General features: G+C 40.9%; 2 protein-coding genes across 2 annotated transcripts in view; both read right to left on the reverse strand.

The window, feature by feature from the left end:
* Nucleotides 1-6: 6 nt before the first annotated feature.
* LOC109951970 (sodium/potassium-transporting ATPase subunit beta-3) lies at nt 7-6171 on the reverse strand. The gene is made up of 7 exons (XM_020586769.1): nt 5617-6171; nt 4324-4452; nt 3923-4018; nt 3606-3799; nt 3283-3333; nt 2656-2742; nt 7-2569 (listed from the first exon to the last, which is right to left on the reverse strand). The coding sequence occupies exons 1-7, from the start codon at nt 5726-5728 to the stop codon at nt 2402-2404; spliced, it is 837 nt and encodes a 278-aa protein (XP_020442425.1). The 5' UTR covers nt 5729-6171; the 3' UTR covers nt 7-2401.
* A 2095-nt stretch (nt 6172-8266) lies between these two features.
* gk5 (glycerol kinase 5) overlaps nt 8267-15737 on the reverse strand; it is a 9873-nt gene continuing 2402 nt past the window's right edge. Inside the window, exons 5-17 of the mRNA XM_020586766.1 lie at nt 15648-15737; nt 15349-15480; nt 14527-14602; nt 14247-14308; nt 14085-14158; nt 13173-13233; nt 12558-12684; nt 12382-12486; nt 11746-11840; nt 11267-11370; nt 11104-11163; nt 10672-10805; nt 8267-10098 (exon numbers count right to left, since the gene is read on the reverse strand). The exon at nt 15648-15737 is cut by the window's right edge and continues 3 nt beyond it. Coding sequence (XP_020442422.1) covers nt 9926-10098; nt 10672-10805; nt 11104-11163; nt 11267-11370; nt 11746-11840; nt 12382-12486; nt 12558-12684; nt 13173-13233; nt 14085-14158; nt 14247-14308; nt 14527-14602; nt 15349-15480; nt 15648-15737 — 1293 coding nt within the window. The 3' untranslated portion in view covers nt 8267-9925. The remainder of the gene's footprint in view (nt 10099-10671; nt 10806-11103; nt 11164-11266; nt 11371-11745; nt 11841-12381; nt 12487-12557; nt 12685-13172; nt 13234-14084; nt 14159-14246; nt 14309-14526; nt 14603-15348; nt 15481-15647) is intronic.

The following is a 15737-nucleotide window of genomic DNA, read 5'->3' on the forward strand; positions in this document are numbered from 1 at the left end:
GGAATGTGAGCGAGTGATTACAGATTCATGGCAAAAGACTGCCAAGACACAATCTCACTCAATCTGCCTGTCAATTTATAAAGCACATGAACAACCATGATTTCAAAATCTTGTGTATTATATATTGTTTCATTTTATTTCTAAATAGCCATTTAGAGAGTCCTTCGTTTAATTTCCATATTAAATTGTGTGTCTAGATGATCTAAAGTTTATTTCATTTAACACCGGTGGTGTACAGTATATCTGCGATTATTCAAATGTTCTTACTGTAACTGAAATTTAAGGTTCATGTTCTTGATTTGAGTATGTAAATTAGACACTACTTTATACTTCAGCTCCACTACATTTCAGGGAAGGCAGGTACATTTTACTCCACTATTATAGCCATGTTATTTTACAAATTAAGATTCTAACTGTACATAAAAACATATATGCATATACAGTAAGATTAAATCAGTGGTCCCCAACCTGTCAGGCCTCTTACATAACCTCTCACAAAAGCAGCAGTGTCACGTTTCGGCCCCTTGTGGTGTTTCTGATGTCTACAAGTTGTTGGCAGTGCCACCAAAAACAAGACATTTTTTCTATTTTCAGAGGGATACATTTTTGTAAAATTGTTCCAGGCCAAAAGAGGTTTCAATATTTCAGTATAAAAACAAACATAAATGTTCAAAAATGAATACACATTTTGCCGCAGTAAACCAATTCTTGTGACATTTTGGGACAGGTCTGAATGGAACAGTTTGACTAAACTGTATATAAAGTGGTGATAACTAAAAACTCTTCAACCAAGAGTAAATTAACATTAAAATGCTATTTACGCCCCGATACTGTACATTGCTATTGTTGATTTAATAACTTTGCTACCACACTTTGTAACGTTTCAAACTTTGTATTTGTGACTATCTTTATATTTTGTACTGGTGTTTTCATCTAGGTAAAGGAAATTAATACTTTCCCCACCACTGGAAAAAGCTACAGGCCAATTAAGAAATTCTTTTTTTTTTCTTCAAAATCACTTTTATTCCACAATTTATTTCATCAGGTCTTAAGGCACCCTGAAGAGATGTTACACGTTTTTCTTTCAAATGTGGGTTCCTTTTAAGACTGTGTAAACATAGCTTTAAATAATTTCCTGTAAATCTTTGCTTAAATTATTTCTTTACAGTGCACAGACATTGTGTTTTGTGACAAAAATACAGTGTGAATTAAGTAAATATGGCAGCTAGTGTACATACATATATATTGAAGAGTAATAGATTGGCAGACAATCAGATCAATAGGCTGAAGAAGAGAGAAAACTATCAAACAATCTTTGAGACCCAGATAGATATACAGATCACGTAAAGATATACAGTACATAGTTACAGTGAACTTTTTTATTTTTGCAATGCTTTTCCAGCGCCTCTCTGCCTTAGAAGCTATTTTTACATTGTACCTTTTGTGTGTTGCCTCAGCCACCATCAATACGCTGCACCCCGTGAGGTGGAGCGAGACAACTTATCTAGTCCTGGAGGGCTCACCCACATGTTCGCTATTGCAGTGTGGAGGTGAGTAAACAGCATGATGGGCAGACAGACCAACAGACATGCAGACAGACAGACAAACAGCACAAGACTTGGTTGTGGCTACGCAGACCACAACACAAAGATCTATCTATAATTCCCTAAATATGGTACGGATCACAATGTATTTATATGTAAAAAGGGACTTTGTAACTGGCATTTCATATACAGGGATGTAATAGTTATACTTGATTATCAAGGTACGTTGCTATGGAGTCTTTGTGGTGTGATAATACTCTGGAGATGTGTTGGAATGAATGTTCTACTTTCTCAATTATACTATACAGAAAGATAAAAATCTTTTCAACATCTGCTATAATTAGTATCATTCATACAGTTTGGAGAGATGAAAACAACATTCTCTTCCTGACAGCAGGAAGATCTAAAAAAGATTTTAAAAAAGTTGTATCAGCAATTACACAACACCTTCAAATGGCTTGGTTGCAATGGCTATACCGTATCTAATCAGACCAATACTAAAAAAATTAAAATAGAAATATACTCAGTGAAGAAGGAACAGTGCAAGAGGTGAATGAAAGTATGAGTGGTGAGGAACGGAGCCTGTGTCTTGTTCTGGGGATCTTTGAAGAGATCAACAGGAGTCGCAAAGAAAAGAAGGGTCAGAGAAGTCATCAAAGCAGCATTCACTATCTGTAACTGGCTTTCCTACTGGAACCAAACTAATCTGCAAGAGAGGGTTTGGCCACATCCCAAAATGCTGCCTTTGTGACGTATTTGACACTTCCTTCCTTTTTAAATTTTTTTTTAAAACATAAATCCTTAGCAAATGTGGGCAGCTTCAGCATCAGGTTTCCTTTAACTGCTCACTTTCTGTTTTACTCGACCACCTTGATCTTGAAGCTGACACGGCCCAAGAACTTATCCCTGTCGTCGTTGTTGCGGAGGTCAGACCCCTCTACCTTGCACTCCACCGTCAGATCCTTGTTGTACTCCTCCTTGGTGAACAGCAGCTTCACAGCCACCAGGGGCTGCGTGTAATTCTCCTGCATCAGGGAGGAGACAATATTGTCAATATTACACCAACGTGAGGATGTTAGTGAACATGATCTGACCAGGGATAGATACTTACATGGGCTTTCTTTCCATAATAGGGGAAATACATCAAATCAATAAGCCCCTTATTGGGAAAATACTGCATTTCAATTTGGGCATCTCTCTGCAAAGAAGATCATGTGTCAGTCCATGCAGACCGGATACTAAATGAAATGCATTTTATTCGGTTAAATCATATGAAATGAGACATTTTTTCAAGCTCACAAGACAGGACATGAAAAAAAGGAAAAGCAATGACTCTCTGTTAGTAGAGAGATCTAAATGAAGTGCAAAACTTGTTCTGTTTTAATCTGCAAAGTGACATTTGTGGCTAAAATTTACACCAGTTAGATTAAAATGTCTTGAAAATGGGTCTAGGATGGGTTTAGAGGCACTTGCATAATGACCTGTTATATATTAACAAGTGTTAACACTCCTACTGGCCTTATCCTGATAGTTTACATATTTAATCTTACCCTAAAGCCGTCTGTGACAGCATGCAGAAAGAAATTGGACACAAACAAAAAGAAGGAAAAAACAAAGATCAACAGAAAGAAAATACTGAGACTATTATGGTTATCAGTGCGTTTGTATGGCAGAAACTAAAAGAAAAAACATACATACAAACAATTAGCACATGTATAGTCTGGACAGAAATGTTTACTTTTATTGTGCAGTTGATGTAGGGTTCCCCGCGGGGCTTCAGGCCAATGATCTATGAGGTAAGGAAAATAGAAAAGGCTGAGACTATTAGGAGAAACAGATGTAGAAAAGCTATTACGTGTGTGGGACCAAGATTAGATATTAATCCAACTATTCATTTTACTTTGGGGACTCGACAAACTTAGATCAGAAGCTGGAAGAAGGGGGGAACAAAAAGGTTGAAAGGAATAAAATGACAAAAATTGTACATCTGTAATGCATGGAGACAGTTTTTAAGTTTCAAAAAACCATGAGAGGGACCAGCTCAGTGAAAGCAGGTGTTACCCTGTTCATTGTGAGCAGCACGCAGGGTTTTCCCTCAGAATATCCAAAGCTGGTATCAGAAAGGCCGGAGCACGAGGTCAGGTTGCCCCTCTTGAAGCGACAAGCCTTCTTTGCCATCTCCTTGCTTTCGTTCTGCATGAAGTACTTTCCTCGAGGGCAGTCCTCATTCTTCTCCTGCTCTGTATCATTATACCCTGATACAGAGACAGAGAGAGATACACTAGAGATATATTCAGATATATGACAGTAATCAACAGAAAGGGATCTGGGATGATGAGAGTTGTAGTTATCAGTGTATAATCACCAAGTGCACTTACTTTGTAGGAAGGTCTCCAGCTCCTGCACGCACTTCACATACGTGAGTGGGTTGGATTTGTTGAATGAGATTTCCAATGCTGGACGAATCACCAATCCTACAACAAGTAAAGTAAAGCAGTAATTGATCCCGACAACACAAACCAATGAACAGCCACAGCTGAGGTTTGTCTCAAATTACACCTGGAGAGTAAACATTCTCAATCCAGCTCCACTGCTGATATCACACAGGAAGATATTTCAAAACAGGTCGATACAAAAAGCAGCTGTAATGTAGCGCATTATTGTGACAGCATCTTGTTGGTGTGAGTATGAATAATGAATGCCACAAAGAGAAGTGCTGAAAGTAGCTGAAAGCCCCCGTTCCTCCCATGTTAGATACTGCACGCTGACGGACACTAACCTGGATGGGGAACTCGGTCTCTGTACCTTGGCACATAGTCATCCAGAGTGAGCAGCATCACCCACATGGTCAGGACGAACATACCAGCCAAGAAACAGTAGAAAACCAAGTAGAACAACAAAATGAGGGCTGGAAAAAGTTAGAGAAACAGAATAGAAAGTAAATCATGAGGGAAGGAAGCAGAGAGGCATTGTGTATAATTAAATACAGTACCAGCTTTAACCACACACAGGCTCAGACAAATGCCTCCTGACTTTTTTCATTTTTCCTCATCTGCAGGCTGAGGAAAATTATCATTTGAGTGTACTGTCCCTTTGAGAGAAACCATTTTGGATCAAGGGGGAAATGCTACTCCCCTGCTAACAAACATGAGGCCATGTTTTACTAGGGGCCCTCAATTTTCAAGTCACGTAAGATTTAGGGATGATGCTGCAGTGCTCAAAACACGCCATTTATCCAAAGCAGGAGAAAAGCACGGAACCACATTTATGAAAACATCTGACTCAAAATGGTTTCACAGCACGGATGCCCTCTAAGCTGACAGAAAAAAGAGAGAGAGATGGACCTCCTCAGCTTCCTGCTGTATAGCCCCCTTTCTCTCATTCCTCTTCAATCATATACCACAATGCACCTGCCTAGTGCGTGAAAGAGAGGCAAAGAGAAGAGAGGGAATCCCATTTGACCTTGACAGGCATGCTAATGTGGGCGGCCATGCAACTGCAATGGAGCATCCCACTGCACAGCAGCACAGGGGCCCAGGAAGCTTGACAGCCTAGGCTACAGGAGCTGGGGAAGATGTGCTACCTGACTCTGGAAATAACTGAGGAATCATTACATAAAATGTAGCCTATGGTCTGATCAGCTATAGATTCAGCTCAGGAATGCTGCAGCACACTTACCTGATTAGATAATGAGGGGTTTTATCAGCTGGGTTTGAAAGATGATGAATATTAATTAGAAAGTCTCTGGTGTTATGATTGATTATCACCTGGTTATTTCTGCCTCTGCAGCAAAGAGAGAACGGTGCACACCTCTGATGGCATCATTTATCCTGGTAAGGCTCTTGGTACAGTCTTCTCCTTTACACCTTCATGTAGGCCAATGATGGCTCCTCAGCTAAGTCACTATCTATATGTCATTTTAATCCATCCACAGAAATATATGGTTGGCTATATATTCAGGAGATACACATCTGTTAACGCTTTGAAAATGGAAAGAGGCAAACGTCAGATGGGGTGCAGTATAAGCCCCGTGAATGTCAAAGCATATTCACTAAATGACTCGGATTCTTACCCCAGCTGCTGGCCGTGCGACCCAGCACCTCCCCGGTCCTCGGGTTATAGAAGGAGTCCTTCCAGCTAGACACGTTCTCCTTGTTGGTCGCTTTATCCTCGGTGCCCGCCATGGTGATGTTTTATTTGGTCTATTATTATTTGTGCGTTTTCTTTTCCCTAAAAAATGCAGAAAAGCGCAAGCGGGCGATGTAATGAGGCGAAGAAGCCGGCGAGGCGGCGGTGAGTGGTCGGATCAATGGTTGGGAAGGAGTGGGCGGTGTAGAAAGAGGGAGAGCAGAAGGACAGAGATGCTCTGATGGAAAAAAAACGAGAAGGGGAAGGTGAGGAAAGAGGAAAAAAAAATCTGTGACGTCCACACAGCTGATGCGGCGCGACCAGATGGATGTACATGGGTTAATGACGGAGGCGCAACGTTACGCGCAGAAATTATAAATAGAGCGCACACTTTCTTACAATCAATGACAGTATAATGGCTACATGCGTTTAGGAATGCGCTGTGATCTCCATTTCATATAAACTGTCTGCAGGCTGTGGGATCCTTCAACAAACACAAGAAAAATGCAAAAATATGACACTTTCAGTGCGGAACCAAAGGATTTTAGGACTCAAAGTGCGTCTGTTATGCTGAAGCTATAGCTCTGCTGAAGGTATTTTTGACTTCTATATTACACATAATCCTTTTTTACTGTAGCTTCATTATAGCTCTTCTGCATACAAGTCTTCTGCACTGAGTCACGAATAACCAATCCAATGGGCAGGAGTGTATTTCCACAGCAATAGATGCACTGCTTGTCACTCAACACACACAAACGCTGTCATACTGAAGTACATTATGTGCCAGTACTAATCAGCATATTTCAAGCCAATCAGGATATTATTTGTGACTGGTTGAGCACAGACATTTGGGGCATTTGCCAATCCTTGTTTCTATGGCAATTGAGCACTACTGAAACATACTGTATACAGTATATGGAGAGAGAGGATACAGCCTGGACTGTGAACACATGAGCTAAAAGGCAAACAGGGAACAGCAGGGGTATTAGCTTCAACAAGTATATTCTCTTTCATTTCATCTTTGGCAACATGTGCATGTGTGCGCTGTGCTGAATTAACTGAACTGAAAGATGAGTTAGATGCTTAGGAAGCAGGGGGAGGGACTGGGACACAGGAAAAATAGAAATGACAAAAGCTTAAATCCCCCTGACACTCAGTGTGTCACAGAGAGACAGCAAAGAGAAGAGGGAGTTACATAATGACCTCAATGCAGGGTTCGGCTCTGTGGGGGAGGGGGGGACTGGAGTAGTGGTCGCACTGCATCCAGTTTCTGCTGTCAGACTGAATTTGTTGCAAGGCAGGGTCCACCACAACTCATACAATGCGGCACAAGGCACAATAGTAGCACACACAATTTACTGATTAGTGTTAGAGCTGGCAGCACTGATCCATGGGCTAGTCCTGTCTGTCTCACTCACTCTAGCACATTTTTCTCTGTGAAGGCACCCCACTGCAAGCTAAACCCACTGGCACCCCCCCCCACGAAAACCTGTCCATTTGAGTAAGATAGCTCAAAGTGACGGTTAGACCAGAGAAAGAGTGGAGGGGGACTTCACACGTGGTATGGATCTGTGCAATGTACACAAAACTCACTTCTACTCTTTCTGTGAGAGAACAAGCACACAATCTTCCCATTGTTCAGAAAAACCCCCTTTCCATGCACTCACTTAGCACCCCCTTCACCATACCAGCACCATGAGCAGGAATACACACCCCATTTGTTTTCAGTCACTCCATCCACAAGCTACCATAGCAACCCTCACAGTGAGGATTGGTCACATTGATTTGAAGCAATTCTGCATTCATCCAGTAGTCTGTGTTTCTGATGATTCCCCAGGCACAAGACAGCAGCGCTTCCCTGGAGTTCATGTGGAGGTTGTTAGGTATTTTTAGTCAGATAGATATTGGACAGATACTTTATGTATTAGAAATGTTTAGTGGAGATAGGATGTCTAGTTAGACTGTTAAATGCTTAGTCATGCTTATGAGTTTCTACAGGGTACATCTGGTCAAGGATAACTAGAGAAAAGTTGATGACTGTCAGCAGACAGGGTGTTAATATTATTATAATGACGTGTATAACTGTAGCCTTAGCCATAATATGTTCTTATGTTTAATGTCATGACATGTCACTAGACGTCTGTGAGAATGTTTTTAGCTACACACCACTTAATCAACAGACACACACACACATTGATTTGCTTCATGTTTTGACTACTGCTATGACCAGCTGCAAAGCTGGTAACAGAGACGTCTCGGTTGACGTTTCTGTGTAGTATGGGGCTAGCCCAACCGAGGGGATATAATGTACAGGCCTGGTGGGTTCAGGGTCTTTCATCTTACATCTGCCTGTGAGCAGTTTGGAGGTGCAAGATGCCTGAGCGTGTAATGTTAATTTTACCTGTGATCCTTTGAATAAATCAGCACTGTTTTGAAGTTACTTGGACTGTCTCGTCTCTCAGAGTTAGCAATGGTAAGAAGAACCAAAGACCAGCAAGGTAAAACCCCTTCAGGCAGTATCTGCCCTCTCACCCTGTCGGTGACATGTACTGTAAGCACAACACAATCAAGTCACCACAGGCAACAGCTGGTAATTTATGTTTTTAATATTAGCCCTTTCACAAAGTACCTGACATTTTCTAGACTTTGGTAACAAAATTTATGATTAGATAATTGTATTGTTTTTTTGTTTTTTTTTTATCCCCCAGAGTCTTAAGATGGTTTTTGCAATTCAAGAAGTGTTAGAAAAATCTCACATGCTGACTTGAAATGTCATTTGGTTCAAAATGGTTAATTTCAGCATTATACACTTTGCATAACAAAGTAAAGCAAACCAGAAAGAACCCAGTTACAGTGATGAAAAAGGCAAACAATATGTAACAATCCTGTTCAAACAATGAGATTCACAGTAAATTGTGATTAGGTCACATACAATAAGTGTAGGCACATTTAATTCTGACATAATTAGAACAGTTAACTTTGCCTTCAGAATGCATCAAGTCAAAACATTTTCATATGACATCAACATGGCTGTCCCTTGGTGCTGAAATTCATAAAGCTGGGACAATTTAACTGTAAACACAATGCAGACCAACAAGGAAAACAGCCACAAATTTGTGCATTCATTACCCTATCAATTAATATTTGTGTCCCTGATCAGTTTGTTCCTACACAACAGAGAATGCAGGTGTTTATCACAAGTGTGTTGACACACAAATGAAGTCCCCATAAAATCCTATGTTACTCTCAGTTAACATTTGACAACCAGTTCTTTACTGATTGAGCTACATCAGACAAGTTATACTGAAATCTGGTGAAATTCCCGTATTAAGAGAAAAACATGCAATTAATTTGTGTTCCAGTCACATTTAAACAATCGTCTCATGCTGAATAAGTGCACTAAGTTTGAGATTTAGAGCATATAATGTTTGATGAAGCTGCTCCAAATGTCCTAAATGTGATACCTTTTGATATGAGAATGTCTCTGTAGGACTAACACGTTCTTGAAATGCCACAAAGAAACAGATGAACACTGAAGTGTTTGCTGACACTGTTGTGGACCTCTTTGGATATGAGGCATCATAAACAGAGCGGTCTTTTATTTTCCTACCAAAGTGGATTCTGTATACATAATTTTATTCTGTGGCTCTTTATTAAAATGTGGTATGTGGTTGCTATGGCAAATTCATAAATTAAAAATCAGTAAAGCTGGTCATTAGTGCCCCCCTGTGGGAAAATATTCTATCAAATATTCCAGCTGGAAAAATACACCAGTGACATGAGATCAGGAATGAATGAAAAGTCAATTCTGATGTGGCAACTACAGTGTAAGGAATTTAAGTAAAGGGAGAGTAACTCCTATATGTGGTCAGCAATTAAAAACCGTGATGTGGTTGGCCTGGATCAGACCTACACTGGACCTTTCCCCACAGTCCTGCTCTCAACTGTAAATATCAATGGCCAATTCCCCTTAAAGGTCTAAGTCACATCTGGTCCAGGATTCAACAGTGCTGGAGGAAGTGCCTGGAGAGAGGGAAGTCTGGGCATCTTTGCTTAGACTGCTGCCCCCGCGACCCGGTCCCGGATAAGCGGAGGAAAATGAATGGATGGATGGAATGGAAACCCTTAAACTCATTTTGAGACACCACTGATGGCTGTTTATTTAAAAGGTGTCTGCTTTAATGCACTCAAAACCTATGTCTCCATCTCTTGCCTTGGTCAAACCCTGGAACTCGCTGCCTGTGCACACAGTATCAAGGCTTGCTGTACCAGTTCATGGAACGCCGGAGAGCTCTTTCCCAGCTCTGGAGGACAGGGATGTACTCCCGACTCTGGCTGCCTGCACCCTCCTTGGGTTGACCGTGGGGTAAAAACACCTCATTGGCGCTCTGCACCTTCTTTAGCTCTTCCCGGGTCCTCCAGAAGCCTGCAGTGACAGATGAAGACCGGAGAAGACTTAGGGAAACAGCATTTACACAAACACATGTTTTACACAGGAAATCCTGTAAATGCAGAAATCGGCACTGTGTGAGAAACAGATGAGTCTATTCTACCACATCCACTGCTAATCAAAGGCTGAAAGTGGTGGAGAAATGAAATTCCAAGCACTAATGCTAATGCAAACAACATGAATCACATTGGCATTCAGTTACTGACAACACCTACCTTTGGTCTGTTACAAAACTACACCCTTTTTGTTTATCTGATTTGATAAATCACTGACTAATGTATAACAATCCCATTGCATAATATGAATAATTAAAGGGAAATCAGGTCACAGACCAAACAGCAGCATTTCATTTTGCTGCTGCTGCCAGTGTCAGCAAGAACAAAAATAACTTTTCAAACAAAACCTGATGTCTTGACGATGTCCCTTATATTTTTAGAGAAAAGCCAAAAGAGCTGCAACTCTAAGAAATATTTTATGTAAATTATATCGGTTTAAACTGATTTAAAGAGCACACAACATATACATGTGTGTGAAGGCGCCTCTCCGTACCCACTCCGAGTCCAGCAACAAAAGCAGCCCCCAGACACGACATCTCACGGTGTTCAGGTCTGGTTAACTTTCTGCCAAACAGATCTGCAGTCAGCTGCATGACAAAGTCATTGGAAGAAACACCCCCATCCACCCTGAAACGGGAGGGAAGAAAGACAGAGCACTCAATTACACTGCAACATGCTTTACTGTAACACTATCAGAGAAACATACACCTATAATGGATTGGCAATAAAAGCTGAACTGCATTAGAAGAGACAGGGTACACAAGAGATGGTTCTGTTACACCCAGTTTCCTGGCTAACATCCAGAACCTATGATCAGATATTGCAGCGTAAAGCTGGAAATTCAAAGAGGTGTCCCTCCTGACCTGAGTCTCTCTTGCCTATACAGCAAACCTACATTATATAATCACATACTTTTTGACTGTACCTGATCTTAGCAATAGGGATACTGGTTTCTCTTAGCATGGTGTCATACAGCTGCTTATTTCTGCAAAGAAAAAGAAGCGTGCATAGACAGAATATCAGTGAGCACGAATGAGAAAGAACGGTGCAAAAGTGTAAACAGACGCACTCTCTTCAAAATGATTCACCTGAAGGCAACAGATTCCAGTATGGCACGGACCAGATGGCATTTGGTGGTTGAAGGCTTGAGGCCCATGAATGAAGCACAAGCTTTGGGATCGTTCAGAGGAGCCTTTGGATAGAGAACACACACACGTGTCAGAATGAGTGCAGCTCCGCTGTTTTACAAGGCTGATATACATAGCTCTCGATTAAACAACCTTCAGAAACCAGATTTCTAATAAAGTCATTGCATTTAAATGATAAACGTTCAGGACGAGCACTTACAAAGGCCAGCAATGGGAGGGCAGAGAAAAGAGAGACAAGCATGTCACAAGAAAAAAGAAACAAAAATCCAAATAAATGCCTGTAATGGTTAAATATCAATAAATGCTATATATGTGCTGCAACAAATAGGTTTTTGCTTTGAGTGAATACACTTGTATTCACATTATACTAAATACCAACTGTGTATAAATGACTCTTTCTTTCACTTAGCCACGTCTACCTGCAGGCCGCTGAAGGAAGGGACAAAGCACACTCCGTCAGAGTCACTGACGCTGTAAGCCATGGCGCTGGTCTCTTGGACATCAGAGTAGAGCTCTGCATCAGCACACACAGGTTTCACCCAACAAATCTATCAGTTAATGACTTATTCAGAAGAAGGTATTCAGTTAAAGATGAACAGACTGCAAAAGCATGAAGAGATTTACTTTGTCACTTGGGTCAGCAGAACAAAGTGAAAACACAACAGTAATATACAGTATTATGGCCTTATAAAGCTCTTATGATGAACGTGTTAAAAATGGAATAACACTGTCTTGTTTCTGTCCAAAATAAGTCCAATATCACCCCTTCTTTTAACTCTGTTTTGGTCTTCACTAACTCTTGAGGGAACCATTTGGTTATATCCACCACCTAGTTGCTCACTTTAGCTGTCTCCTGTTTGGAGCTGGCGCAGGTAGTGTACAGTGGGTTGATCAAAGCTTTTTCACTGATAACAGACACTGCTGTGGTTCAAAACAGCATTGATGAGACAAGTTGCAGACTGCCAACCAAAACAACGAGCAAAAGAACGCCTTTACATAATCTGACATCAAATTACAGTTAAAACCACAGCTATTTTACACAGCCCATTGCGCACCTAGCTCCTGTGCCCATTTGATGGCAGTGCCCGTGTCTGCTGCGTTGCCCTCCGCCAGGTACACCACCTCATCACCGATCTTCCACCCCACCAGAGGATACAAACCTAGAGAGAAGAAACACTAGCTTGTAATGTGCCGCTGCGGACAAACGTGGATAGAAATATCGTCACCTTACCTTGTACAGATGTATGCGGTTTGTTCCCGGTGTTGATGTCCATGAAATTGCCAGTTCCCATGGTGATCTTCACATCCCCAACATCGAAGCAGCACTCTCCAAACATGGCTGCCTGCTGGTCTGCCATCTACAGACAGGGGGCGTCAAGGAAAATACTGAATCCTAAACAGGTTTAGCCTCAGCTAAACAACACTGAAAATGTTTATGTATCAAAAGACATAGTCCAAAATGTCACTATGGGAAGACCAAAGTCATATACTGTACAATACTATCACAGCTTATGTCGACTGGTTCAATTCATTCCTTGTGTCTTGCTTGTTTTTAACCTCTACTACAAAGCAGATACATGATAGGTCACATTTTATGTATTAGCACTAAGGCCTGTATCAATTTGTATCATATTAACATTTTTAACATAGTTTCAACTGAATGAGACACTTGAACACAAGACACGTTCCCTGCTGCTCAGCAGCTACACACCCCAGACAAATGCCCTGTTTACAACATAACGATTGAAACACTCTGGCATCAATGGAAGGTCGCCATTAATGATTAATTTGCTTTATCATAATCACATAAAAAACATTGTGTGATGTCAAAACCTTGACAACTCACCAGTGACATGATGGGAATGGGCACTCCAAAGATAGATGGGTCTGTGGAGCCGAAGTCATGGCTGGTGAGGGAGAAACCAGAGGCAATGCAGATATTTTCAAATGATCTGGTACAGTTTGAGCGTATAATACACTGAAACATGAACTTTATATCCAATTAGAGCAGTGGTTCCCAATCATTTTTCTTTCTGACTCTAAGCAATACCCTTTTTTTGGGACCCTTGTCATAGGGTGCATCTAAGGATGGTTTTCCCTAGATGTTTTACAGCAATGACACAGTAAACCTATACGTTACTGTAAAAGAAAAGGGGAAAGAATATTTTATAGCAACATTTTGTGTAAGCTGAATAAAAAAAAAAAAAAAAAACTTCCTGTCCTAGTAATTGTATCACGACCCCTTGAATTAAAGGGTTGTGAGGTAATTATGAGGGTATGCACGCATACCATCATGCGTGCATGTCCATGCTCACATTCCTATTCATACTTCAGACCAAGGCTGCGCCTTCTGTCCATGTATGCCACTGTTTTCCTAGCACTGTAGTACATGGGCATTGGGGGCTTTTGCTGTGTGCACCGTCCGCATAGACACAAACTTTCTGGCTTGCATGCGGACGTCCGCAGAGTTCGCACTGACCCTCGCGGGCCTGGGAAGATGATGAAAATTACGTCACTCAACCAAAGCAGACATGCAGATGTGCAAAGCATGAACTGCTCTTTAATCTCACAATCCCTTGTGGAAATCCTGACCCTCTGACTGGGAACCACTGACTAACACCTGAGTAACAGGTAAAAAAAAAAACACATATAAAACTGTGGTATACTGAGTAAAATACACTAGACAGTAAGACTATTAGATTCTAAGACATATTCATGTGTACAGTGAGTTGTAATTTGAAGGAAATGGTTAACTCACCTTGTATTTTCTACTTTGGGGAAAATAGAGAGCGGCAGAGAAACAAGAAAGCTAAGGAAACCACTCCAACACATCTGTGAGAAAGTCACATCACAGGGATGTGAAAAAAAACTCACACCACAGACACACAGAAACAGTATATAAATATGACATACACCAAACCTGATAGGCATCAAAAATCCCTGTTGAGCTGGCATTAGAGAAGTCTGTGGCATGGACCTGTCCTAAAATAGATTGCATGACAGAAAGAAATCAATTTACAAAATGTAAACAAAAGCTTGTATGAGCATTCGCCCATTTTCCTTAACCACTAGCCTACCACGGACAGCCCTATTAGACAATGCATGAAATTAAACTGACCTTAAATATTAGATATTAGTGTACTGTCTACAAAAGAAATTGTGCTCATAGAAAATTGGTATTCATGTGAGCTCAAATATACCTTTTGTGAGTTTGAACAGGAGCCAGGTGTCTATTGTTCCAAAGCAGCAGTTTCCTTCAGCTACTGCTTGACAAACCTGAAAAACAGAGAAAAATGATAAGGCTGAAAAGAGAAGTGAATAACTGAGGCTGTGCTGATGCCGCAGTCTCTCCCGGTCTGTCAGAATTTCATGCTCCCCCCCCCTTTTCATAATGAACCCTTTAACACACAAATGTTGTGCACAGTACCAGGATTATGTGACAAGGATTGTATGCATGCATTTGCTTGACTTTTAAAGGTACTAGCTTTAGCCGCTGCAGGTGGAAAAGTAGATGGTAAGGGGTAAATCTGAAACAATTACACGATTAACCTTTGAAATGATTAAGGCAAAGTTATTTGGCAAATATTTTGATAATTAATTAATAGCTTCAGTCATTTTTCAAGCAAAAATTCTGGACGCTTTGTGGTTCCAGCTTTTCAGATGTGAGGATTTCCTGCTTTTTCTCTCCACTTTATGCGGGTTGAATTTGATTTGGATTTGGTCATCTCAAGCTTTAGGAAAGCATGATCAACATTTATCACTATAGTCCAAACAACTGTATGATTAATTTCAAAAATAATTGGGATACCTTTACTTGTGGTATTAGCTTTTCAGCGCACACTATTTCTGGATTCACTTTATTTTTGTAAAAATGTTGTAACTCCATGTAAATAGTGGTTCAGCCTGGCATACAGATAGCAGTGTTTACAAAGGTCAGTGTAGGTTCATATCTGTTAACTGGTTTAAATGCCAGACTACACACACACACACACACACACACACACACACACACACACACACACCTTCTTGTAGTGTGTTAGGGCCCAGACAAGGCGGAATGTGACATGTTGAGTGGAGAAGACAATAAGACTCGCTGCAAGCGACCTTTTCTGTCTGGTCAGGAGATACAGCACCTTCATCACACCACGGAGTGCCTGAGGTTTTGGTAAAAACAATGAAAGTCATACTGTGTAAGGAACAGCACTGTATATTCAAGGATGATTTCAAATCAATTAAAAAGTCCATGTTCTAGACTACATACCCTTTTCATCAAAGGAAATAATATACAAACAACAGAATTGCAAAGCAGTCACAGACTCACTTTCATGGTGCAGGATCTGTTCCAGGACTTCACCAGGTCTGCAGCCCTCTGATCCTGCCAGGTGATGAAGTTATGGAAAGGAACTCCAGT

The sequence above is a fragment of the Monopterus albus genome, unplaced genomic scaffold (assembly GCF_001952655.1).
Source record: "Monopterus albus unplaced genomic scaffold, M_albus_1.0 scaffold420.1, whole genome shotgun sequence".
NCBI classification, from domain to species: Eukaryota; Metazoa; Chordata; class Actinopteri; order Synbranchiformes; family Synbranchidae; genus Monopterus; species Monopterus albus.